Source organism: Conger conger, chromosome 18 (genome assembly GCF_963514075.1).
Source record: "Conger conger chromosome 18, fConCon1.1, whole genome shotgun sequence".
Classification (NCBI taxonomy): domain Eukaryota; kingdom Metazoa; phylum Chordata; class Actinopteri; order Anguilliformes; family Congridae; genus Conger; species Conger conger.
Window position 1 is genome coordinate 18363911 of NC_083777.1, and position 23245 is coordinate 18387155.

The 23245-nt window shown below is 43.1% G+C and overlaps 3 protein-coding genes across 3 annotated transcripts; 2 read left to right on the forward strand and 1 right to left on the reverse strand.

Annotated features, from left to right (window-relative positions):
• The first annotated feature begins 11097 nt into the window (after window positions 1-11097).
• On the forward strand, window positions 11098-13976 carry psmb1 (proteasome 20S subunit beta 1). Its single transcript, XM_061228066.1, has 6 exons — window positions 11098-11330; window positions 11624-11731; window positions 12017-12098; window positions 12641-12770; window positions 12968-13074; window positions 13685-13976. Exons 1-6 carry the CDS (start codon window positions 11230-11232, stop codon window positions 13868-13870), a joined length of 714 nt encoding a protein of 237 aa, XP_061084050.1. The 5' UTR covers window positions 11098-11229; the 3' UTR covers window positions 13871-13976.
• A 1686-nt stretch (window positions 13977-15662) lies between these two features.
• tbp (TATA box binding protein) lies at window positions 15663-20394 on the forward strand. The gene is made up of 8 exons (XM_061228903.1): window positions 15663-15859; window positions 16297-16501; window positions 16928-17244; window positions 17644-17731; window positions 17905-17996; window positions 18099-18266; window positions 18560-18654; window positions 19015-20394. The coding sequence occupies exons 2-8, from the start codon at window positions 16448-16450 to the stop codon at window positions 19092-19094; spliced, it is 894 nt and encodes a 297-aa protein (XP_061084887.1). The 5' UTR covers window positions 15663-15859; window positions 16297-16447; the 3' UTR covers window positions 19095-20394.
• Window positions 20142-22615, reverse strand: pdcd2 (programmed cell death 2). Its single transcript, XM_061228901.1, has 6 exons — window positions 22153-22615; window positions 21726-21959; window positions 21422-21574; window positions 21230-21330; window positions 21025-21138; window positions 20142-20934 (listed from the first exon to the last, which is right to left on the reverse strand). The coding sequence occupies exons 1-6, from the start codon at window positions 22460-22462 to the stop codon at window positions 20737-20739; spliced, it is 1110 nt and encodes a 369-aa protein (XP_061084885.1). The 5' UTR covers window positions 22463-22615; the 3' UTR covers window positions 20142-20736.
• Between the last annotated feature and the right edge of the window lie 630 nt (window positions 22616-23245).

The window sequence follows — 23245 nt, forward strand, 5'->3', positions numbered from 1 at the left end:
CCACGTTTTCACGTTAAGATTCTGCTGCTGTACCCACAGCAGTCTGCCGACAGGAATGTGTGTGTGTCACTGGCCCTTGCTCTACTGGCAGGCATTAAATGTAGTCTTTACTGAGGGTAAACAGAGAGGACTGCTCAGCCCTATGCAAACCGCTGTCATGTTAAGCAGCACTGAGTGATGCCTAGGACACAGGCCGCCCTGGGCTTACAGTGAGCTGGGTGTTCCTCGTGTCTGTTCAACCGAAGGAAGGACTGCGGTTTTGCTGTAATATGCGTGCTTGACCAGTAGAACAAAATACAACCAGCAACGTGAGTAGTTTGGTTCTTTGGTCATTCATGTTAACTTGGAAGCCAAGCTGTTATCTTTAGTCCTACTGTCCCTTAGAGATTCCTGGATTCATGGCAGGCAGAACTTACTTTTGCATCTCCCCACAGCAAAAAATCTTCAGTAGTATGACTAGGTTCGTTTTGTGTGCCATCGAGGCCATGGCAGTTGGTCACTCATCCAGACATGACAACCAAATCACTGACTAGTGACAACACAGGACATCTACTCAATTTGTACAAGTATGTTAGATTGTGTCTCAATTGAATCACACTGTTAAAACAGGAGTTCTTACATTATTCAATGCCAGAAGGTGGCAAAAATAGATTTGATTCGTTGGTGAAATGTGCTGTGTGTTGAAGTGTGGTTTAAGTGCATGTTTTTGTTTGTGCAGAGCTTTTGGTCTCAAGGACAAAGCCCTCCTTCCTAAAAAAATGATTCATATGGAGCCAAAATTGCCAACGCATGTCCCCAGACAAGCTAAGAATTAAGTCTCATAAAGATGTGATTTACTGGAGCCTTGGAGTCCAGTCGCACAGTAACAGCCACCGAGTCTCCTTTCAGAAAACAAAAGGGAACAGAGACCTTGCAAATTGCATGCGGTGGTCTCCCCCCCTCTCCCCCTACCCGCACCCCCCACCCCCACCGCGGTCCGTGGGGTTCTGGTAGCAAACAAATCCAAACCAGTTGTTCCCCCCACATTAGAAGCAGCTTTTTTAATGATCGGCTCAAATACCTCGAGATGTGTGCGAGATGTTGGAGCAAACCGACAGCACAATAAAAGGCAATAAAAAAGCAGCAATCAGGGAAAATTGTGCTTTATTCTTTGGGGGCTGGGATTTAGCCTTTCATTAAAAAAAAAAAACTACCAATGTCTGGTTGTAAACAACTGAACAATTTTATCTTGTTGGCCTTGCAGTTATGGTCTGCTTCTCTCTAGCGCAAGCTTTATTTCTGACAGGAACGATTTGGCCTCGTCGTTGCTATATGCAGCTGTCAGTGTTTATGAGTCGCACCCGTTTACACGTGTTGACTGAAGGCCTGCCGAAACGTCAAGCTTTTCCAGTTCAGTTCCGTCACCCTCTGTCCCCACTGCCCTGCTTCCTCCTCATGGGCCTCTTCAGGAACTGTTTTCTGCTGTTTAACGGGTCCACCCTGGTCCGGGTCCACCCTGGTCCGGGTCCACCCTGGTCCTGCTCCACCCTGGTCCTGCTCCATCCTGGTCCTGGTCCATTCCCTGTCCTGCTCCACCCTGGGCCTGCTCCACCCTGGTCCTGCTCCACCCTGGTCCTGCTCCACCCTGGTCCTGGTCCATCCTGGTCCTGGTCCACCATGGCCTGCTGTGAGCCTGCTTCACCACATTAGCCCAACATCATCACTGCAGATTGAACCTTCCCACAGCTCTTCGCTGATTGTTGACCCTGTTCATGCTATGCCGGTAATGGTACAGGTTAACTGAATGTCTTTTTTTCTTCTAGGAACTGATTTTTTTGCCCAAATTTGGAGCATCTAATCATCACTTGTTGGTACAGACCATCGCTTTTGCAGCTGCAATGTCAGCAGCGTGCAAACTAATGTCGGTCTTCCCAAAAGCTTGCAATTATCCACTTCTTTTCTGGCAGGGGTGGGGTTGGGGTGTGTAACTTAATTGCGAATGTTGAATAGTATATTCATATGTACCTCTAAAGTACATCTCTGATTTGCTCTGGCATAATCGATAGCATTCTCCATGTTGATCCTTTCCAGTTTAGTTCCAAGGACAGTATTGCACTGATCAGGTCCTGACAGCTGCAAATATGGTATTACACTAATCAGCCCTGACCTGCAAATATGATATTGCACTGATCAGTTCATAACAGGTGCAAACATGGTTTTACATTCAGGTTCTGACAGCTGTTTTTGTGTGTTAGAGTGTGTGTGTGTGTGTGTGTGTGTGTGTGTGTGTGTGTGTGTGTGTGTGTGTGTGTGTGTGTGTGTGTGTGTGTGTGTGTGTGTGTGTGTGTGTGTGTGTGTGTGTGTGTGTGTGTGTGTGTGTGTGTGTGTGTGTGTGAGAGAGAGAGAGAGAGTGTGTGTGTGTGTACATGTTTATGTGTATGTGCATGAGTTATCTATCCTTTACATGTCTCGGTGATAGAAAATTAACATTCATCTGATCACTTTCAGCGGTGTGTGCAAGAGGCCTTATTATAGTCTCATTTTCTTTATCTGCTCAAGAACTATGGTGTTCGGAGCAATTAACCTGGCTCTGCCATATTCCAGCCTGTCTAATCTAATCTTCCCAGTAAAGCCATTATACTTATTTTGTGTTTGGAAGAATTGTGTTTGTTGTCTTCTGGACTCCTAGAAGGTATTTGGATCAGGTTATTGTTGGCCCAGCAGGCCAGCAAAAAGGCTCTGCAATCAGCCCTTCCTTCGCTGTTGCTGTTACACCGGTCTCTAGCTTTTATAGGAAAATTACATGTACCGTAGCTTTAGAAACCACTCAGCAGAAATGACTGCTGTTGCACAACGCTTCACGTCTGACTGAAGTTAGACTTAGCCACAAGTGCCACTGGAAACCGCAAGCACTATTTCTTCAGTAAATATCCAACAGTATAAATGGATTGTATGTATACGAAAGTGAGTTGTGTACATTGCTTTGGATAAGAGTGTCTGCTAAGCTAAATTCCTAAAGAATTTAATGTAAAACCTAATACTTTAAATCATCACAAATTCTATGATTGTTGCTCAACTTCGTTCCTATGGCTGTTGTAGAAGATTGCTGTATTTTAGTGTGACCACAATAATATCTCTGTAAGTAACAGTCCTGAACTGAATCAGATTTCCTGAATTAAGGAAATGTCCTGATCTCCAGGGACAGAGCTAATGATGCCATTGAGTGGGAGTGAATCTCTACAGGATGCCTTAGATCTCTATGCATATCCCTAACTCTAGATCTACTCTGAACAAAACCATACAAAACTATCACATACGGTAGCAAATAGCTTCACTGTGCGACAATGTATCAGACTATCAGTATCAGCGCTGCTTGAGAATTCCTTTCTTGCATTTCGTGGGTGGAAACAGCTGTGAAGCCTTCACACTCTCTCGTCTCCGACGGCCGTAATATCTGTCGGCCTTGGCCTGTTGGTGGGGTGGTGTGAGCCCCATTAAAGTCCCAACGAGGGGCAGCCCTGCAGATGAGCTCTGTAATTGAGCAGTAAACACACTTCCTCTCAATACACAGCCATGTGATAGGCGCGTGTCCCTTTGATAAGGAGAGGGAACTTCCTCTTGGCAGAGCCATGCTAAACGGCGTCCTGCTAGCACTCCCGTTCCCGCTCTCCACGAGGGGCCAGGGAGGGCGCTCCATTACCCTTTCCCAGGTAGCGGTAATGCCCGCCCTGATCGAGCAGGCCGCTGATAATAGACCTAACGGGGCTCCAGGGCAGGGGGCCTCTAGCATACCAAACAGCTTGGGGCTCGGTGTGATGTTATCCCCGGGGTGTCGGGGGGTGGCAGATTTCTGGTCCTCGACCCACAGCTAGGTGTGAATAACCCACATTCTCACCTCAGACCGCCCCAGGGGCGCTAACACCCCGCTGGGGCCCACAGAAGTCTGGGAAACGGCCGGACTGGAACGAGGAGGAGATGCGGAAAGAGAGAAAGGCTCAGGAGAACGGCCTCTGCAGACGGCGCGTCTTTGCATACGTCTGTTCTGAAAGAAAGCCTCTTCCTGGAGCCAGTGGCCATTTCTGTGTGCACTTCCTGTGAATGCAAAATATGACAGGATGTGATATTTATATCACAGAGAAGTGAAGTCGAGCCCCACTCGTGGCTTTATAGTGCTGTGTCTGGTATCTCTATCATAGAGCTGATTCGATTACAGCTTTATTTTATGTATCTCTAGCTCCAGTGGGGCTTTTCTAACCATGTTAAAGCCACTTTGGCTGATGCTGTGTGCTGGCTGAATGTTTAAACTGTAAACTGGCTTCAGAAGTAGTTAAGCTGCAGCAAACAACTGTAGATGTTGCATTCATTTGGAAAGGATGGAAGCAGCTCCAGCAAATGAAGAGCAACATGTGTCCGTACATTAGAGCAGCATTCCTGTGAGCATTCCAGGGAAGCAGAACGTATCTGCCATCACTTGATTGAGGCGTTTTTAGAAAGAAAGCACGCTCCTGTCACTCCTTTTCCGCTGTAGATAACTTTCTCGCCCCTCCGTCCTCTGTCAGACTGAGTGGGGGCGATGTAAAGCTGGTAATCCCCTGTGCTGATAAAACTGTGCTTGCTGATGGACACCGAGGAGAGCTGAGCCTGAATGGCAGCCTGTGTGTTCCTGGCTCATCCTTCTGCTGAGCTGACTTCAACGCAGAACAACTTCCACAACTCTTATTCCCCAAAAGCGCTTCTCTCTCAAAGCAAACAAATAAATAAATAGCATTTTGCCGGTGAAAATCAGTTCAGATGCGGGAGTTTGATATTGTGTCCGCTGTAATTTACAGATTGGATTATTTCCATTGTGCTTTTATTTGATTGTTGCTCACTCCTCTCGGCTGAGACACAGCCTAGTAATCCAATCAAGTTGTTCATTTCTTTTCCTTCTTTTATTAATCCTCGGCCAATTTTAAATGATAACAATTGTTTGGGGAAAGGGAACGCCACTGCACGTTTGGACGTGTGATTAAATTACGCCTTTTTCCCACAAGCTGCTGTCTGTCTGCTTCTGTTGACACCTCGGTGACTGTGAATTGTGGGAAATCTCGTCCCTGGCGCTGGCCATCGGAGCCTTTGTAGAGGGTAATTTAATTTTACACCACAGCAATCAGATGGAAAGCAGGGCAGGGGAGGGAGGAGGGAAGCAGCTTTTCAGGGCTCATATCTTTTGCATGTGTTTAAATCACCCTGAATGAAGGGAACTCTTTTGGAATCTTTTCCCATTCTCACCATTTGGATCACAGATCTGGTCTCTGCTGATTCCGTGCGCCCCCTAATGGTGATAGGGAGCGAATGCATGCACAGTGGTGGGGGCAGGGCTGGCACGCAGAGATATCTCCAGGTCAACGGAGGCTCTGTTGTTCCTACAAAGGTGCAGCTTGACAAATGGCTGAATTTATCATGTACATTTACTGGTATAATGTGACTTTCTTTCTTTCTTTTGTGAGAAAGGTAAAGTGCATCTCTACTGCCACAGCATGAAAGTATCTGAAACAACAAAATTGGTTCAGTAAAATTATCAGGATAAAATTGAAACCAATTTAACTTTTTGGTGCTTTTCACTGGATTTTCACCAGGCAATGTGACACTGTCACCAAGCAGACAGGTGAAGATTTAACAAACTAGGTTTTAACATTTAGCTGGAATGCCGCTGGGTGTGTGCATGGAACTGCATATCCAGCCACAGTGCCAGCAGGGTGACTGCAGTACAGCACAGCTGTGGGCTGCTGTATTCAGGGTGTCACGTTTGACTCATCAGTGCTGTAATAACCAATACTCCCAGAAAACCTGTCATGTCAGCATCGGTGATCCTGCTCTGGCACTGACCGTCTTTATACTTCTTTACAACTGCGTTTGTAAATGTGAAGAGATGAAAACTGACTTTTATACTTATTTCTAACTGCGTTTGTAAATGCAAAGATCTGAAAACCCTTAAACCCCACTCTACACAGACGGGGATCAGAGTCAGAGGCAGGGGAGCTGTGATGTTTGGAGCGAGACTTTGTTCAGTAGCTGAGAAAGGTAGTCGGAGTGCGTCAGTATTAACACCCCCCACCCCCTTCCCTCTCCCCGGGGTAATAGCGCTCTGCCAACAGTCAGCACAGGGGTGCGATTGCCATTAGAGCAGAAGGGCCATGCTGCAGCCTCTCAGCAGGGTGGTGTTACCCCTGTCCCTGCACCACAGTGCTTTAATGAGCCCAGACATCACAACAGGGAAGACAAATAGGAAGCTGTGTGTGTGTGTGTCTCTACATATGCATGCGGAGGATCCTACAGATCAAAGGGGCAGAAGTTGCGCTTCGAATTAGCGACCGACCGCCAAAGCAACACTGTGGCTCATGAGTGGGTAAAGGAAGAGGAGGTATCCCAGTCACATTGTTATTAATATTGTTTTTTGTTAATAATCTTCTTTAAAAACCCATGTGGAGTGATGGACTGGGAGTGATTGGTACTATAGTGTGTCATTTTAGGGCTTGCCATGTGGCAGGATATCCAGAATGAAGGGCTCGGCCCTCTATAAAGTCCAGTCACAAATGATTCATTCAACACTTCGTAGGAAATATAGTTAATCATATTGTACAAGTCAAATCACTGAGCTTTCAAAATATGTTGAGCTTTATTTCAAAGCAGCTTTCTCAGAGAGAAAACAAACACCACGAAAAGCATACAAAATAGAACACCTGTCTAAAACCACACATGCCTTGAAAAATACAACACCTCTCTAAAAATGTAAACACCCCCCCACCCTTATCACCACAAATGACACCCCCAGCATTAAGCTGTCTAAAAATATGCACTGCCAATGGTGTGACCAGGAACTTCCTCTTCAAACAACGAGAGCTTACACTGCAAGATGCAGAGACACTCAGGGCCCTATTCTGTGTATTTTGGGACACTGCGGCTGAAGTATGAACAACAGCCTTTCCATGTTCACCAGAGAACAAACAGAACCACACATTGCACCTTTTTGAAGCTGCAACTGCTGTACCCATGGTCCGGATTTAGCCCACCCCCATACCAGCCTCCTTGTTCAGTATCTGATATAATATAACGGCCTTTAAGCAAAAAGGCACAGTTTGTTACAGTGGTGACTGAATCCGACAGAGTCGTATCAGCAATGACAGTCGCATGAATTGGTGGGTGGCGTGAAACAACATCAGCATATTATAGATTTTGTTTTATTACTTTATCTTGTGAAGTATTTTCATTGTTATTCCCCCAGTGTGGCATAGGAGCTGCGGCAGCCTCCTCTCTCTCACGCCTCCTCTCCCCCGACACGCAGACAGCTGGTCACCACAGACAAAGGCCTGTGTACAAGTGTCCAGTGAAAATGCATTACATTTCAGCTGCTCTTAAATCTTGGCTTTATAGCATATTGACTGCACACTGTGCTCTTTCAAACACTCCTAATCCGAGTTAAGGTGTAAAGCATCAAAGGAAAGCCGTATCATACACATGGCCATTCTGGCTCTCCTGGGTTTAAATATGCACTATTATTGGTTTAATTGTGTGTTAAGCAACAGATTAGCCTCAGTTCCTTTAAAAATTCTACTTCTAGAAAAGGAGAGGGAATACCCTGTCTATATGAATTACACAGGTGTTTATTTTGTTATTTATGAAACAGAATAGATCTTTATGTTGACATCCCCATAGTTTCTGCCCTTACCTTGACATTATGTCAAGTGTGCAAGCAGTGGGCAGCACTGAGTTATGTCAGAAAAGGTCCATGAAGTCATTTACTGGCATGAGAGGAGAGAGGTCCAGAAATCAGTCCCATCAGAATCCAGGGGCTGTGATGAATGTCACAAGAAAAATACATGTAAATGCTTCTGTAAGATGTCTTTTGGATGAGGACTCTCATGGTTTAGGCCTGGTCCAGCTCTAAACGTTGGCCTACCTTCAAAGGAATAATTTTTAAAACGGATCATTTTAAATACTTTGTGTCAGCAATTTAGACATGAAACTAACATCCATTCACAACATAATGTGAAATGCTAACTAGTGGCTTTATTAATTAAAAGCATTTGTGCTGTAAAGCTTGTGTATTTATATTGTCATAAATCTCCCTAATAAAGCGGCTCATGTTGATAAATGCTCATTTCCAGCCAGCAGCACCAGTGTGTCAGTTGGCATGGTAACTCATGTTAAATGACACGCCACATGCATGTTAGCTAAGGGGTTGTGTGTGCATGTGCCCCCCCCCCCCCCCCACCACCGCCACCACCAACCCTGTCCTGCAGATGCCCCGATACCCCTTCATTACAATGTTATCCATCCACTGCCCCCCCCCTTAATATGTAAAGATGGCCCCACTAAATAGTAATTACCATCCGCCTGCTCTTCTGCTTCAGTAGCCTGCAGGCAGACTGCAGGGTCATCCTGTCCTGGGAAAGTTAAGATGTCCATTTGAATACACAAATGCTGCAGCCTTCTGCTGAGTATGAGAATGTGCCCGGTGGCAGATGGCAGCGTCCCATAACCATAGACTGCAAGCGCTAATCCCCAGGGCATAATACATCTCTGTGATCACAGCTGATCACATCGCCAGAGAGAGAGCGAGAGAGAGGGGGAGACAGACAGAGAGGGAGAGATACAGGGGGAGTGAGGAGGCCTTGTTCTCTGTGCTAATCCCGCAAATTGAGTAAATATATTTGTAAATTCTGCATATGCTAACGGGAGAGGACTTGGGCCTTTCCAAAATCCTGATGATGCATCTAGCTTATCAGCTGGTGGCAGTGGGCAGGGGGGTTTGCTAAACAATAAGAGCGGGTTGAGTGGAATGGTGTTGAGGGCAGCTGGTGTTTGCAGCTAACCGAAGACCAGCATTAAATTAGCTTGTACGGCCACACACACAGCTTACTCTCCCCTTGTCCTTAAAACGCGAACATTGTGAATTCAGTCATCATTACGACTAAGTTCATCACTGTCACTCTTATTTTCCGATGCCCAGGAAGTTCATTCATGAGATATGAAAGCTCTGCATATCAGCTGCAGGATCCAAACAAAGGGATCGTGACTCAGCAAGTGAGGAGATGATTCCCACCCACGCCCCTCTACCCCCCCCCCCTCCCACCCGGAGCAGGGGCCTGGCCCCCTTTCAACATGTCACTCACAGCAGGGACACCCACTTTCTCAACTCAGGAGGAACCCAGCTGTAGATTTTTAATCCAAACTTTGATGGTGAAACAAGAGCCGTGTATGCGTTCAACCACAAATCCACGGGTTTCGTCTCAGAACGTTTCTGAGCTTTTTAGGTTTTCATAAACATCATATGCTTCGGATTTAAATTTGCCCCATTGTTTGTAGCAATCTGTTTACTATCCACATGAAAAGAAGTATAATTTATTTTCGAAGAGAAATCACAATTCACACCAGACCTGCAATTAGCTTGGCTTATTAGCACCGGCATTACATTTAGGATTTAATTCCAAACAGAATAGTCTCGCTCTGGGTTTTGGGGAGGGATGCCCTGACAATAGATGGCATCAGTCCAGACTTCCATGAAGCATACATTTGGTGAAATGCCTTCGGATCATCCATCATCTTCTGATTGCAATCAGTGTTCACCATGTTCTGTCAGTGTGGGCAGGAGTGTTTGCTGCTGCAATAGTGTTCACCATGTTCTGTCAGTGTGGGCAAGAGAGTTTGCGGCTGCAACAATGTTCACCATGTTCTGTCAGTGTGGGCAGGAGTGTTTGCTGCTGCAATAGTGTTCACCATGTTCTGTCAGTGTGGGCAAGAGAGTTTGCGGCTGCAACAATGTTCACCATGTTCTGTCAGTGTGGGCAGGAGGGTTTGCTGCTGCAAAGCAAGTTCTATGATGAAACATACAAACTACAAAAAGAGGATGATCATCCTTGGAACTACTGTTATTTGGGACAGTCAATATTGCCCCCAAGTGTCTGACTAGAGCCACTGCAATCGCAGAAGTTCCTCGTCACATCATTGGACTCAAGTCCACAAAGTATAAATGCATTACATACATATGTAATAGTTATGTTCCAGGCAGCAAGTAATTGTTGTTTACATGCAAGTGTATATTTTCTAGCCTATCTAAAGACCACAGGTGGAAAATAACTGTTCAGGTAAAGCTTACATTGCTCTTTTTTTATTTGCACAGAAACAAAAATTTTAGAGCAGCAATCAAATATGAACTTAGGGAGGAAACATGTGCAGGAAACATAAAAAGGCCCAGAAGAGCTTGCACAAGTTACTTTGCCTGACAGAAATCTTATAAAGCAATTGTCACATACATAATGACAAAAGAAAACTAACATAAAAAGAAAAAAGGAATAGATTAAAGTGGAAACTTGGTTGATTATTGTAACTGGAAATGTATTTCCTGCCCAGGGACTGCGGATGAGCTCTAGGGGTAGTTTATAAGCTTTAAACCAGTAGTCTGGTAGATAGATAGTTCATAATTTATGGATGAGATTAATTAATGTCCATCTTTATCAAGGAATACCACATTCAATGGGCTGAAAATCAGAGAGATAATTATTCCATTATATGCACGGTTTTCTATTAGATAAGTAGTTTCTGAACCATTCTCCATGTTATGGGTGCCATAAATGTCCAACTTCTGTAACAGGATGTTTAACTGTATCAAATGTTCGGGAAGTATCGATGAAAACTCTGATAGGTTTTTCATTATTAGATATTTTCTAGCCTATTAATTGAACTAAGGCCAAGGAGGTAGAATGTTTTTTGTGGGAGTCATACTGATGGTTTTAAAGTAATTTCTGTTTTTTGAGATGACACATAAGTTGATTATGAACTCTTTTTTAAAAAAAGAAAAAAAACCTTGCCAGACAATTGAAATTGGTCTTTAATTACAAAGTATAGATGGATTGTCTCAATGAAGAAATGATCTTGAAATTCAACTAACTACTTTCATTTTGTAATTCACTTATAATTAAAAGTATTTGGTGTGTGGGTATTACGATATTAGGGTGCGGGACGAAAACAGTTTTTTATATGTATTGCCACACACCGGCTGCTGCCACTAGTCGGCAGCCACTAGTGGGCAGCACAACTCCAGTCACAACATGATATAGTTTTAAACAAACAGCGAATATCGATGGTTAGCAGGAACAGTGGTGGAAACTTCCTGTTCCTGGTCGCCATGTTGTAGTGAGACAGCGAGTTTTGTTTTCAGTTTTAGACGCAGTGTGTGTTCTTGGAGTAATTGTTTAAACGTTAGGCATAATGCTGTCGGCACAAGCGTTTGGAGAACACGGCAAGATGAAGGAGTATCACTACACAGGACCAGTAGAGCAGAGATTCTCACCTTATTCATTTAACGGAGGGTAAGCGAAAGCAAGCTATGAATAATGAAAAGTAAGCTGTCGGGTTGCTATCTTGGCTTGCTTAATATGTACGGCATTGCAGCTAGCTAGGTGGCTGAAAGTAGCAAGTATGTTTTCGTCTGACAACCAGATTTTCTCAAACATGAAAAAACTCCTGTTGAAAGAATTGGTTGTCTAGTGATTGGTTAATGGATTATGCACAGCTAATGCTAGCTAGCTAGCCGATATTAAATTCGCTTACCCACTCCTGAGCATTACGTTAACAAAGGTTAAGGTTTTGTTTCTCTCCCTAGGACTGTTCTGGCTGTAGCTGGAGAAGACTTTGCAATTGTGGCCTCTGACACTCGTCTGAGCGAAGGATACTCAATTCACAGCCGGGATTCACCTAAATGTTACAAACTGTGAGTACCGTTATTATAAGTTACGTAGTCTGAATATCCACTTAATTGTAAGTAACGTTCTTGTATCGGTTGTTTTGGCCTCCGATTTGGAAATCCTTGGAATATACAATTCCATTCAGGCCTGCGTCATTTCGATATTTTTATTCTGTGCTGCACTGTTGCTCGATTTTGATTTTCAATTGCACACCCACTGCACTTCTCGACTTACCGAGCGTTCGTGCCAGTTCTTTGTGTCAGTTCAATAACAATTTAATAATAACTTTGTGTCTTGTGAATGTCTTACAGTACAGACACTACCGTCATCGGCTGTAGTGGCTTCCATGGAGACTGCCTCACCCTGACCAAAATCATTGATGCCAGACTGAAGGTGTGATTGGCTCTTTCTCCTAATTGCCTCACACCCCTCTACTGATTAGTTACTTTAAGCTTGTCAATAAACATGTTCAAATATTAGTTTTTATATACTAGGACTGTAGAAACTAGGTTTATATCACTGTCATGGCATGTGTTCTGATCAGGATAAAGTATTGGTAAGGTACGTTTTGTTTCTACACAGTCATTTAAACAAATGAATAACCGAAACCTTTTTTTTTGTGTGTCCACCATCATGCACTAAATGATCTCAGGTGGCTTTTGTACTCTAGATTTGGTAAAGTGGGGGTTTCAGTGATCTACTTCATAATGTGTCCAGCAGCTATTAATCTGGGGAAAGATGAAAGTTTTGATAGTCATGTTTGAACGTGATGCCACTCTCTCTCCAACTAATCCCTGAAATTGTGTCCTTTCTTGTTTTAACACCTGCATCGTACTTGATACTTGCTCATGTTTGTTTGAAGCGAAGAAATGCAAGCTGACAGATTTCAGAAATGCACCATATTGTCTTGTACATCTGTATTTTTGCATTCCCAGATGTACAAGCACTCAAACAACAAGACTATGACTAGCGGGGCCATCGCAGCCATGCTGTCCACAGTGCTCTATGGCAGACGCTTCTTCCCTTACTATGTCTACAACATCATTGGAGGCCTGGATGAGGAGGGTACACACCCAATTTTTAGCCTATATTTGATTATATTCAAATGTTGTAAAATAAAAACTCTTTAATACCACACCCAGTGGTCACTGTGTCTAGTCTAGTTGGCATGTAAATGAGCGTTGTTGGATTGGCGCGTGCGTGCGTGCGTGCAAGTGATAGCATTGCCCTGTACAGGGCGCTAATACTTGTGTTCTTTCCAGGCCGTGGTGCTGTGTACAGTTTTGACCCAGTGGGATCCTACCAGAGGGACACCTACAAAGCAGGAGGATCAGCCAGTTCCATGCTGCAGCCTCTCCTGGATAACCAGGTAAAGAGCCATGCTGCAGTATTTCCTGGATAACCAGGTAAAGAGCCATGCTGCAGTATTTCCTGGATAACCAGGTAAAGAGCCATGCTGCAGTATTTCCTGGATAACCAGGTAAAGAGCCATACTGCAGTATTTCCTGGATAACCAGGTAAAGAGCCATGCTGCAGTATTTCCTGGATAACCTGGTAAAGAGCCATGCTGCAGTATTTCCTGGATAACCAGGTAAAGAGCCATGCTGCAGTATTTCCTGGATAACCAGGTAAAGAGCCATGCTGCAGCTCTCCTGATAACCAGGTAAAGAGCCATGCAGCAGCTCTCCAGGATAACCAGGTAAAGAGCCTGTATCCCCTGCTGCTAAAGACATGGCATTTCCCTGCTTTGACATACTGTTTTAGGAGCATCTCTATAGTGGATGGTATGCACCCAAAGCAGTATGCAGAAGTATTTATGATTTTTGAAGAATTTACAGAACATCTCACTGTATCAGGATTGCACATGTTCAAATCTTAGATCATGTGATTTTTACAGGATACAGTAAGTTGAAGGCATTGGCATGTTCAGCAGATGTTCAGAGCATTGAATGATTTTAATGTCCTTGGCTCATGTGCAGATTGGGTTCAAGAACATGGAGAATGTGCAGCACGTGCCTCTGAGCAAGGAGAAGGCTGTGCAGCTGGTCAAGGATGTCTTCATCTCGGCCGCAGAGAGGGACGTGTACACCGGTGATGCCCTCAAACTCTGCATCATCACCAAGGAGGGCATCAAGGAGGAGACCGTTCCCCTCAGGAAAGACTGAGCTTCTCCCACAGCCAGTCCTGCTTCGCCCAGTTGTGTTATTCCTCTGTCAATGTTTTTCTTCTACACTTTGATTTAATTAGGTTAATAAAACCATGTTAAAAACATTCTTGTCCATTATTGGCTCCATTTTCGGTTATGCCCATCATATTACAGGCATTTAACGGGCTTTAAAACACAGTTGTCCAGAGCGAGTTACACCGCTTTTACATTCTTCAGTCCTGTCCATCTATAGAGCTGGATATATTCTGAAGGAATACAGGTGAAGTACCTTTATCTAGGTTACAAGGCTGTCATCCTTGGTAATTAAATTGGCAATCTTTAGGGAACAAGCCCAGTTCCCGAACCATTATATTACACTGTTGTTCTGCACCCCTTGGGGGGGGGGGGGGATCTGATCTGATCTGATCATGCCGGATGGGAGCCATCAAATTTCAGATTATACTGTGTAGCAGGGAACCAATCGTTAAGAGCAGGGTTTGAATTATACTGTTATACTGGCTTTCAGGATCATCTGTGAGATCATCGACCGGGGGGTACCCTGTGATTCTTCACCAAGGAAAAAGGTTTCAAATGAGGGGGGTTATAGGACTGTTGGTTGCATTCAAGACCTGCATATTTTGAGAAGTACAGCATATAGTTGTAAGGTTGATTCCACTGAGTCATTAATAAAGCAAAGTCTTACATTTTCCAAATAAAATATTTCCCCAAAAAACTGGTCACAATTATTGGCACCCCTGGTGTTTGGTGCTACTTTGTACAATGACACCTGGCAATGATGACAACCGTGAGTCTTCTTATATATAAGGTTAAAGAATCCTTTAGTTCAGATCACAGGTTTTTCAATGGTCACCAGACTGTGATGGTCATTGTAGAACATGGATGTTGCTTTCACTTCCATTTCTGCATGGATTTTGTCGTATGTTTGGAGTCTTTGTCCTGCTGGAAAATCTGACCCAAGTTTCAGCTTCCTAGCAGAGACAACCAGATTTTCTGCCAAAATGTTCAGGTACTGTGTTGAATTAATTATGCCATCTATCGTAAATAGTTCCCCTGGACCACTGACAACAAAAAATATATTTGATAGTAGGTATGAGGTGCTTCTCCTTGTATACATTCCTCTTCAGATGCTTCATCCTGTCACATTTGGATTTTTTATATAGAGGACAATGTATCTCGCACTAAAAATGTGATTAATTTTGGAGGGGAGCATTTAATCTCACGCCAAGATGCCCCTGAAAGTTGGCAATTCTGGTAAGGGCTTTCTTCATGCCACCCTTTTTTGGTAATGAGGGTTGATGGTTCTTTTTGAGATTTGGTGATCCCAAGATGCAGCCAATCTCTTAAATTCTTAGTCTGTGTTCATTGAGTTCTTTGTGGCCTCCCTCTCTATCTTCCGACTCAATTGGAACGACACAATTCAGTTTCCTTTTGACTGAGATTTAACTATATTTGATTTTGACAATAATTGTTCAGGGTGCCAATAATAAATTTAAAAAATAGATTACTTAAAAAATATTGTGTGTACATGAGATTAAATGTATTGAAATAAAAGTATATCGTTTTCCGAAATGTTTTAACATAACATATAGATTATTCTGTGTTGCTTGTTATATTCAGCCTTTCTGGAGCTGACTATGCGCGGGAGACACAGCCAATATTTTCTGCAGCACAGACAGACATGCGCAGTACAGGTGCCTGAGCTTACTTTATGATCCTGAGGTTCAAAGCTAGCTATCTCGTCTATGAATCTATTAATTAATCTAACACATTTTCAAGAAAAAAAAAAAAAAAGATTTCTAATCCACTATTAGGGCAGAGTAAACAGCACAGTTTTCGCAGGATTTTGAAAGGATAACACATCCGTGATTTGGACATGACTACTCCGGAAGTAATACGTAGCGTTAGCTAGTTTGCTTGACCGAGTTGGAACATTCAAATTAAAGTGCATCTTCCTGGTTCAGAGATTGTGCTTGGTTTCAGTAACAAGGTAAACTATGAAAAACGATAAATTGTTTATCTCACATATTTGTAACGATACATCTAATGTGCTGATATATTTGAAGCAAAGTCGTAGTGCGAAACAAACTGAAATTATTATCGCTAGTCCGCTAGCTTAGCTAACGGGCTATCTGCACAAGTTTGGACTCTGGATAAATGTGTCTGTCATTAACTGCACATTAATCCATCCATGATATTGGAAGAGCCACTTGGTTATATGTTCAAATTTCATTCGTGTATGTTTTTTTCTGATTTTAGATCTATTGTTTATTCATGAATCAAATTGGCTCTGCAACCTAGATCGTGCCATTTCCAGTGTGTGGTGGCTTAGATCAGTGCTATTTCTAATATTTTAATGTGCGTACTACAGATGAAAGGTGAAAGATAAAATGATACAAAACGATGTACAAATTCTCTTTTTTTCAGTTTCAGCTGTAGTCAATGTTGCATCTTAAACCGCCGTCCACGGGTTGTGGTTAGTGTCTGCGAAAGGCGAGTTATAAACAATAATAAATCCAAGCCAGAGGAAATCCGTTGCCTGGACATTCCACTTCTATCAGCCCCATAAGTGCAAAATATGGACCAGAATAACAGCTTGCCTCCCTTCGCCCAGGGACTGGCATCTCCTCAGGTAAGGACCATACTGGCTCTGTCTGTTGCTTAAAAGCAACTTGTTCATAATTCAGGAAACTCTTTTGGCTGCAATTCTGGCTTCCTGCATGGGATCAATAATTCTGCAACCACACATAGTACAGCTCACAGTAGTACCACCTCATTTAAATGTACACACGTGTGTGCGTTTTTTAACGATATTTATTTTATTTTAATGTTTTAAGGTCATACCCACCTTAGTGGTTACTGTACAACAAATCACTCCAAGGCTGTTATGTGATGCCTGTTTGGGAGACCTGCGCATGAGCAGTGTTCAAATGTGTGAAAAAAATCTGTGAAAAAACACAGACAATGGAAAGTGGTACTTGAGATCTAGCAGGATTTTGCAGGTTTTCCAGTCATCCCCTGGTGAGTTTTACTAAAGATGTGTCCCCCCACCTCCCAGGGTGCGATGACGCCTGGCATCCCCATCTTCAGCCCTATGATGCCCTACGGCACAGGGCTCACCCCCCAGCCTGTGCAGAACACCAACAGCCTGTCCGTGCTGGAGGAGCAGCAGAGACAGCAGCAGCAGGCTGCCTCCCAGCAAGGCGGGGTGGCGGGCATGTCCGGACAAACCCCCCAGCTCTACCATTCCCAGACCATGACCACCACAGCCCTGCCGGGCAACACCCCCCTCTACACGACACCTGTCACCCCAATGACCCCCGTCACGCCGGCCACGCCCGCCTCGGAGAGCTCCGGCATCGTCCCTCAGCTCCAGTGAGTGGGCCCTCAAACGCGCCACACCGCTCTGCCAAGAGCTTCCCCACTCGGGTTCCCCTCTGGAACTGAAGACTATATCCCACTGTGTATTCCCACGTCAAACTGAGTCAAGGGATATTATCTTAAGTGCCCATTGCATGTAGATGCCATCTTATCAATCACTGCAGTATTCAGATTCCTCAGGCATATTTTCTCCATAGCCTGTCTATAGACTTTCTAAATACCCATTGAGCAAATTCTGTTGGTTAAGTGTGGGACCATTGGGGACCAAGCACCATTGAAACATGTGAATCTCATGAGTGTGTGTTTCTTGTGGGAACGCATTTTCAGTGTTATAACTTTTTACTCAGGAATTTTAGTCAGGAACTGTGTTGTGTGTTTGCATTTGTTCTGTAGGAACATTGTGTCTACTGTAAACTTGGGCTGCAAACTGGATCTGAAAACAATAGCACTACGAGCCAGAAATGCCGAATACAACCCAAAGGTAAGTATAGCAACCATCAGCTATACCCCAAGCAGATTGGGCTCAAATGGTGTTGGTAAAAGTTTGCCTTTATGGACAATTCTAGAAGTCACAAATAGATTGAGTAATTGTGACTCTTTGTATTTTAGCGTCTTTGACTCTTTACGTTTTGGTGTTCTAACTCTGTATGGTAGCGTTTTGCTGCTGTTATCATGAGGATCAGAGAACCAAGGACAACTGCCCTCATCTTCAGCTCTGGGAAAATGGTGTGCACAGGAGCTAAGAGGTCAGCCAGTCATCTCCATGCTACCTTCCTGTTGTGTGCATGCATTAAAAAACCATCAAAGAAACAAAAAACACATTCATTCTCATGTTCTTTTATCCACAGTGAAGAACAGTCCCGCTTAGCAGCCAGGAAATATGCCAGAGTGGTGCAGAAATTGGGATTCCCTGCTAAATTTCTGGATTTTAAGATCCAGAACATGGTGGGCAGCTGTGATGTGAAGTTCCCCATTCGGCTAGAGGGTCTGGTACTCACTCATCAGCAGTTCAGCAGGTTTGTCCCACAATTTACGTTTATAAAAAATAAGCATGAGTCTGTTTTTATAGATCAGAACATAAGTCCTGTATTTTCACACATGAAGATGGACCACTGACGTGTAGTGTCCTATGATCAGATGTTTATTCTTTTGTGTGACTGAACTGAAGCCAACAATGGGGGTAAAGAAATGGCTTAATTGCTTCCTGCTATAATGCCAGCAGTCATAATGCGAGTGTGCTTGAAAGCACAGCAGAAATATGACAGGGCTCTTCAGTCTTGATGGTAACAATTATTGATTTATTTTTCAGCTACGAACCAGAGTTGTTTCCAGGGTTAATCTACAGAATGATCAAACCCAGAATCGTCCTCTTGATATTTGTCTCTGGGAAAGTTGTGCTGACAGGTGAGTCTTGTTCTTGTTTAGTTTTTTCTGTCCAGTTTATTTAAATTTTGAATTGAACCAGACTGTGCTGTATGGTTTGGTTAATAAAGTTAAACTCAATATGAAAAAAGCGACTTGGGGAAAAAAAGAGTCATATTAAATATACTTTTTGAGCTGACTTTTTGTTTCATAATCACAAACTTAGAGATGGGTTCAGAGTTAAGCGGTGGCCTGGATAATTTCAGGTATAAGGTTGTATTTAGCATGTGTAATGTTAAAATCATAATAAAATCAACATTGCATATCATGGCAGCCACAGATGAATATCACTTTTATTCTTAATAGTGAAAATGTTCAACCTATTTCAATGTTTGTGTCCAGGTGCTAAGGTCAGGGCAGAAATCTATGAAGCATTTGAAAACATCTACCCCATTCTAAAAGGATTCAGGAAGACAACGTAATCAGTTTGATGGACCTGTATTTTCCCTTGCGGTGTCATTTTGGCTGGTGAACTGGGTTTGCATTCTGACCGGTGAGCTGGGGACTCTCAGACTGTACAGATGGACCTAATGTGGGGGTGAACCCTCTTCCATTGCTGGGTTTCACTGGCAGGGAAAGTATTTTGCCCGTTGTAATGTTTTGTAAATTTTTTCCTTCGCTGTGCTCCTAGAACATAACACTTGACAAACTCTTTTACTGGATGAAAACTTATCCACAGAACAATTTTTTTTGAACCCATCAAGGCATTTTCAATGTTTTGGATTTCCTTTTTTTCCTCAAATGAACACTTTTCTTTTCAACAGAAGATCATTTTATTTTCAAGTTGATTGTGTAAATGTGGAAAGAAATTCACACGTGTCTGGTTAAGGTACATTACAAGTTGAGCAGTGCAGTTTGTAGATTCTCTGGTGTAAGACAGAGTATCAACCCTTTAAGTTTTATTATCCAGTATAGTACGTAAGCACTCAAGGTAAGTAAAACAAATGATTTCGGAAAGTTTAGTTTCCTTGATAATGGAATCATACAGTTGAAGTAGTAAATTAAAGGTTATTTTAATTTTTTAAATTGCATTTTATTTCGTTTAATCAGATTTTTATGCAGTTTTTGAACGATTGGCTTGTTCTGCCATTTTCAAAACTTGAGTTTTATTGTATGTGTACATGTGAAAATAATGTCCCATCAGTAACCCCTAAAACCATTTTATTTGGAAGTATAAGGTTCTGTGTAACTACCAGATATTATATTTACCCTTTGCATTTCTGTAATTAACACCAGTCATTATATGCATATACAGGAAAGAACTTTCCTACAAACTTCAAACACACACTGATGGGATATTTAACTTTTTTTTTTATTTTGCATTTTAAATGTTTTCGAAAGGTATATTTGTGTTCCATAGTGACAGGCCCAGGTGTAAACAACATTCAGACAAAACCATATTTGAAACACTGATTGATTCATTCTTCCAATGCTGTTCGTATGACATTCATTGTAAACTGTCAACTGTATCAAACAATATAATAAACTTTTTTATTTGAGTAAAAGGTCTGGATTAAGCATAGTCGGGTGTCAGGAGTGTAGTTTTTACTCAGTGACCACTTGATTAGGTAGACCTGTACACCAGCTTGTTAATGCAAATATATGATCAGCCAATCATGTGGCAGCAACTGAATGCATATAACCGTGCAGATGTGGTCAAAATCAAACAGGTCAGTTGTTCAGAACAAACATCAGAATGGGGAATAAATGTGATCTAAGTGACTTTGCCTGTGGAATGACTGTTTGTGCCACACTGGTTGGTTTGAGTATTTTGAGAAACTGCTCATATCCCGGGACAAAAGTGCAAAAAAACCAGTTGAACGGCAGTTCTGTGGCCGATAACGTCTTGTTAATGAGAGGACAGAGGAGAATCGCCAGACTGGCTTAAGCATGAAGGTGCCAACTAGTAACTCAATCATGTGCTACACTTGAGGTATGCAGAAGAGCATCTCTGAACACACAACATATCAAACCTTGATGTGGATGGGCTACAGGAGCAGACCAAGATGTAAAAAAATAAAATAAATCTCATGCGCAAAAGTGGTCACTGAGTGTATATAGACTTTACTGACAGTCTGTTTCTCCAGCCTCTGTTGTACTGTTTGGCTGGTCTGCTGAGAAGTCCTGTTTCCAGATGAATTCTGGGTGATAGCTGTGGCCCTGATCACAGCTGTTCGCGCAGGAGTACACGGACAGAGTTCCCCAGTCAATGCTTGCGTTCGGGTCGTCCACTTTCAAGTGGTTCAGGAGTTGAGGCATAACCTGGGAAATAGGGCAAAAGAATGTGCTTCACTGTGCTATCAACGCAGAAAGCTGGAAATCAAATATCAGTGATTGAGATGTTGCATATACCTGAAACTCAAAGATGCGCCTAGCTCCGCAAAGACAGTTCGGAATATCCTCCTCTTTAGGAACGTGTTCGCCTGAGACCCAGAGGGGAGAACCACGCCTACAGTACCGCAACACCTGAGAAAATAAATTGCATTAGTTTGTTTTGACAATTGAGAACAGAATGGGCTCATCTCTCCATTGCTATGTAGCTGGCTCTGCATCTTGCCTGATGAGGTTCCAGTTCAATCCTCTGTTTGAAGTTCTGGAACACTCTGCTGTCCTCCGTCTCATGCCTAGCCATATCTTCTAGTTCCTTCTCTTCCAAAGCTGTGGAGTGAATGCAAAGGCATGGTGACCACCTGAGATTGCTAAAGAGGGTTTTATTGAGTAGATATAGGAAGGCAAATGTATTGTATACAATCTCCTCCTGTGGCACTGCACTCCAGTGCTTCCTGCGTTTCGTCTGCTTCACACTGCTCCACTTTTACTTCGGCCTCCTCTGGTTCTGTTACCAGCTCGAACTCAGGAAAGCACAATCCGTGCTTGAGAAGCCCAGCTGAGCCGGATGTGCCTACACAAGACAGGACAGACCAAGTGTTCACATCCTGTAACAAAACACGGCATGAAAATCATCATAGGAAGATTCGATTGGAAGTATTTCTAATTGTAGTTCTATCACTCTGATACAGTATCGGTGTCTGTCCAGACACTTTTCTACCCACCGCATTCCTTCTTGTGTCCGCTTTTCCAGTCTATAACCTGGTGTTCTTTGCTGCAGTAATTCACAGCGTGGCAACGGGAGCAAGTCTTTGGTCCAGCACAGCCGCACACCGTGCACAGTTTGACACCGGACTGCAATACAGCTGGATCACTGTCAGTTTCAACCATCGCCTTTTCCTCAGGTGGCGGATCATATGGGTAGAAGTCATTTTTCCTTGGTAACTGGCTCCTATATACTGCAAGTAAAACCATTTATTTTCGTATTACCATCTCTTGACAAATTAATAAAAAATTCAAAAGTAGATTAATTTGATCCTTAAGCTAATTAATAGTTGTCGTACATCAGTAGTTAAATGAGCCACCTGACTGTTATGGCCTTCCAGTCTAACCAGCCAGCTTGTTGACCACATTTGCAGCTCCAAACCCTACCTTTAAAACAGCGGCTCTCGTTGTAGGAGTAACAGTCTGGCGTTTTGCAACAAAACACATACAGTGTTCTGTGAAAACTTCTGTCTTGTCCGTCAATCGGTGCGTAAACCTGCAAGAGAAACGCTGCAGGGCGATTACATTTCCCACAGGCTATCGGGCATGGCAAGTCTGCTTGGCTCAGCCATGCTGGTTTCCCCCCAACTTTACTCGGGAACTGGGAACTGTGAAGCTGCCAGGGCTCCGCTTCTTCCAAAAATCCCAACACAACCCCAGTTTCCGCCTTAGATGCGTTCTTTTCATTCCCTGCCATCGGATCTTTCAAAAATTAAAACGGATTTCTAACAGGCAGTTTACTTGTTTAACCTCGCTCCAGCAGCGTTTGGGACATATAGACTGGTGGGGCAGCGTAGACGCGGGGCAGATTCCTCGTTCTGTATCTTAGGTGGATGTACCCCTACATAAGGCGCAGTGAGAGATTAGTCATTTCCATGATTTACAGATCAGAGAAAATTATGACCGAATACGTCCGGACACATTGTCCCTGGTGCAACATTTTCCAGCGGCAGGGAGTTCCGTTTCATTATCGCTCTTCGCTACAGGGATAGGATTTGTAATGAAGCTCAACAACTTCGTTTAGATTTCAAATTCAATTTCATTTGTTAATACACAATAATTTTTGGTCATCAATTTGAATGTATTAGTTTTATGGGTGCTGTAAAGCTGTTGTAGTGAGAACTAGAAGACCACCGTTAAGCTCTCTGTCAGATCCTATAAATCACACCAAATAACTATAGCTACACATCTAATAAAAGGGTTCTGACAGTTCCACAGAGCTCCAAGTTCCGATCATATTTTTTTGCGCAAGCCCAAGTGAAAGTAACATTTATATGCACGTGACAAGTCACTGTCACCTGCATAAACTGAACATACCCACCAGATGGCGCAATTGGTTAAACGGTATTATTCCTTTTTAAAGCAGTACTTTTCTGTTCTCATTGATTTTCTTCGACAGTTATTTCTTTTTATAAAAACTGTATAAAACACACAGTGGAAATTAACTATTTTATATATTTTCGAAATAAACACGAATGAA

Excerpts from the sequence above, each read along its gene's own strand:
- psmb1 (XM_061228066.1), top strand. The coding sequence starts at position 11,230 with ATGCTGTCGGCACAAGCGTTTGGAGAACACGGCAAGATGAAGGAGTAT. Across the intron at positions 12,099-12,640 it reads TCATTGATGCCAGACTGAAG|ATGTACAAGCACTCAAACAA; the intron begins GTGTGATTGGCT and ends TTGCATTCCCAG. Across the intron at positions 12,771-12,967 it reads TGGAGGCCTGGATGAGGAGG|GCCGTGGTGCTGTGTACAGT; the intron begins GTACACACCCAA and ends TGTTCTTTCCAG.
- tbp (XM_061228903.1), top strand. The coding sequence starts at position 16,448 with ATGGACCAGAATAACAGCTTGCCTCCCTTCGCCCAGGGACTGGCATCT. Across the intron at positions 18,267-18,559 it reads ACTCATCAGCAGTTCAGCAG|CTACGAACCAGAGTTGTTTC; the intron begins GTTTGTCCCACA and ends TTTATTTTTCAG. Across the intron at positions 18,655-19,014 it reads TGGGAAAGTTGTGCTGACAG|GTGCTAAGGTCAGGGCAGAA; the intron begins GTGAGTCTTGTT and ends GTTTGTGTCCAG.
- pdcd2 (XM_061228901.1), bottom strand. The coding sequence starts at position 22,462 with ATGGCAGGGAATGAAAAGAACGCATCTAAGGCGGAAACTGGGGTTGTG. Across the intron at positions 21,575-21,725 it reads CGGACACAAGAAGGAATGCG|GCACATCCGGCTCAGCTGGG; the intron begins GTGGGTAGAAAA and ends TGTCTTGTGTAG. Across the intron at positions 21,139-21,229 it reads TTGAACTGGAACCTCATCAG|GTGTTGCGGTACTGTAGGCG; the intron begins GCAAGATGCAGA and ends TTATTTTCTCAG.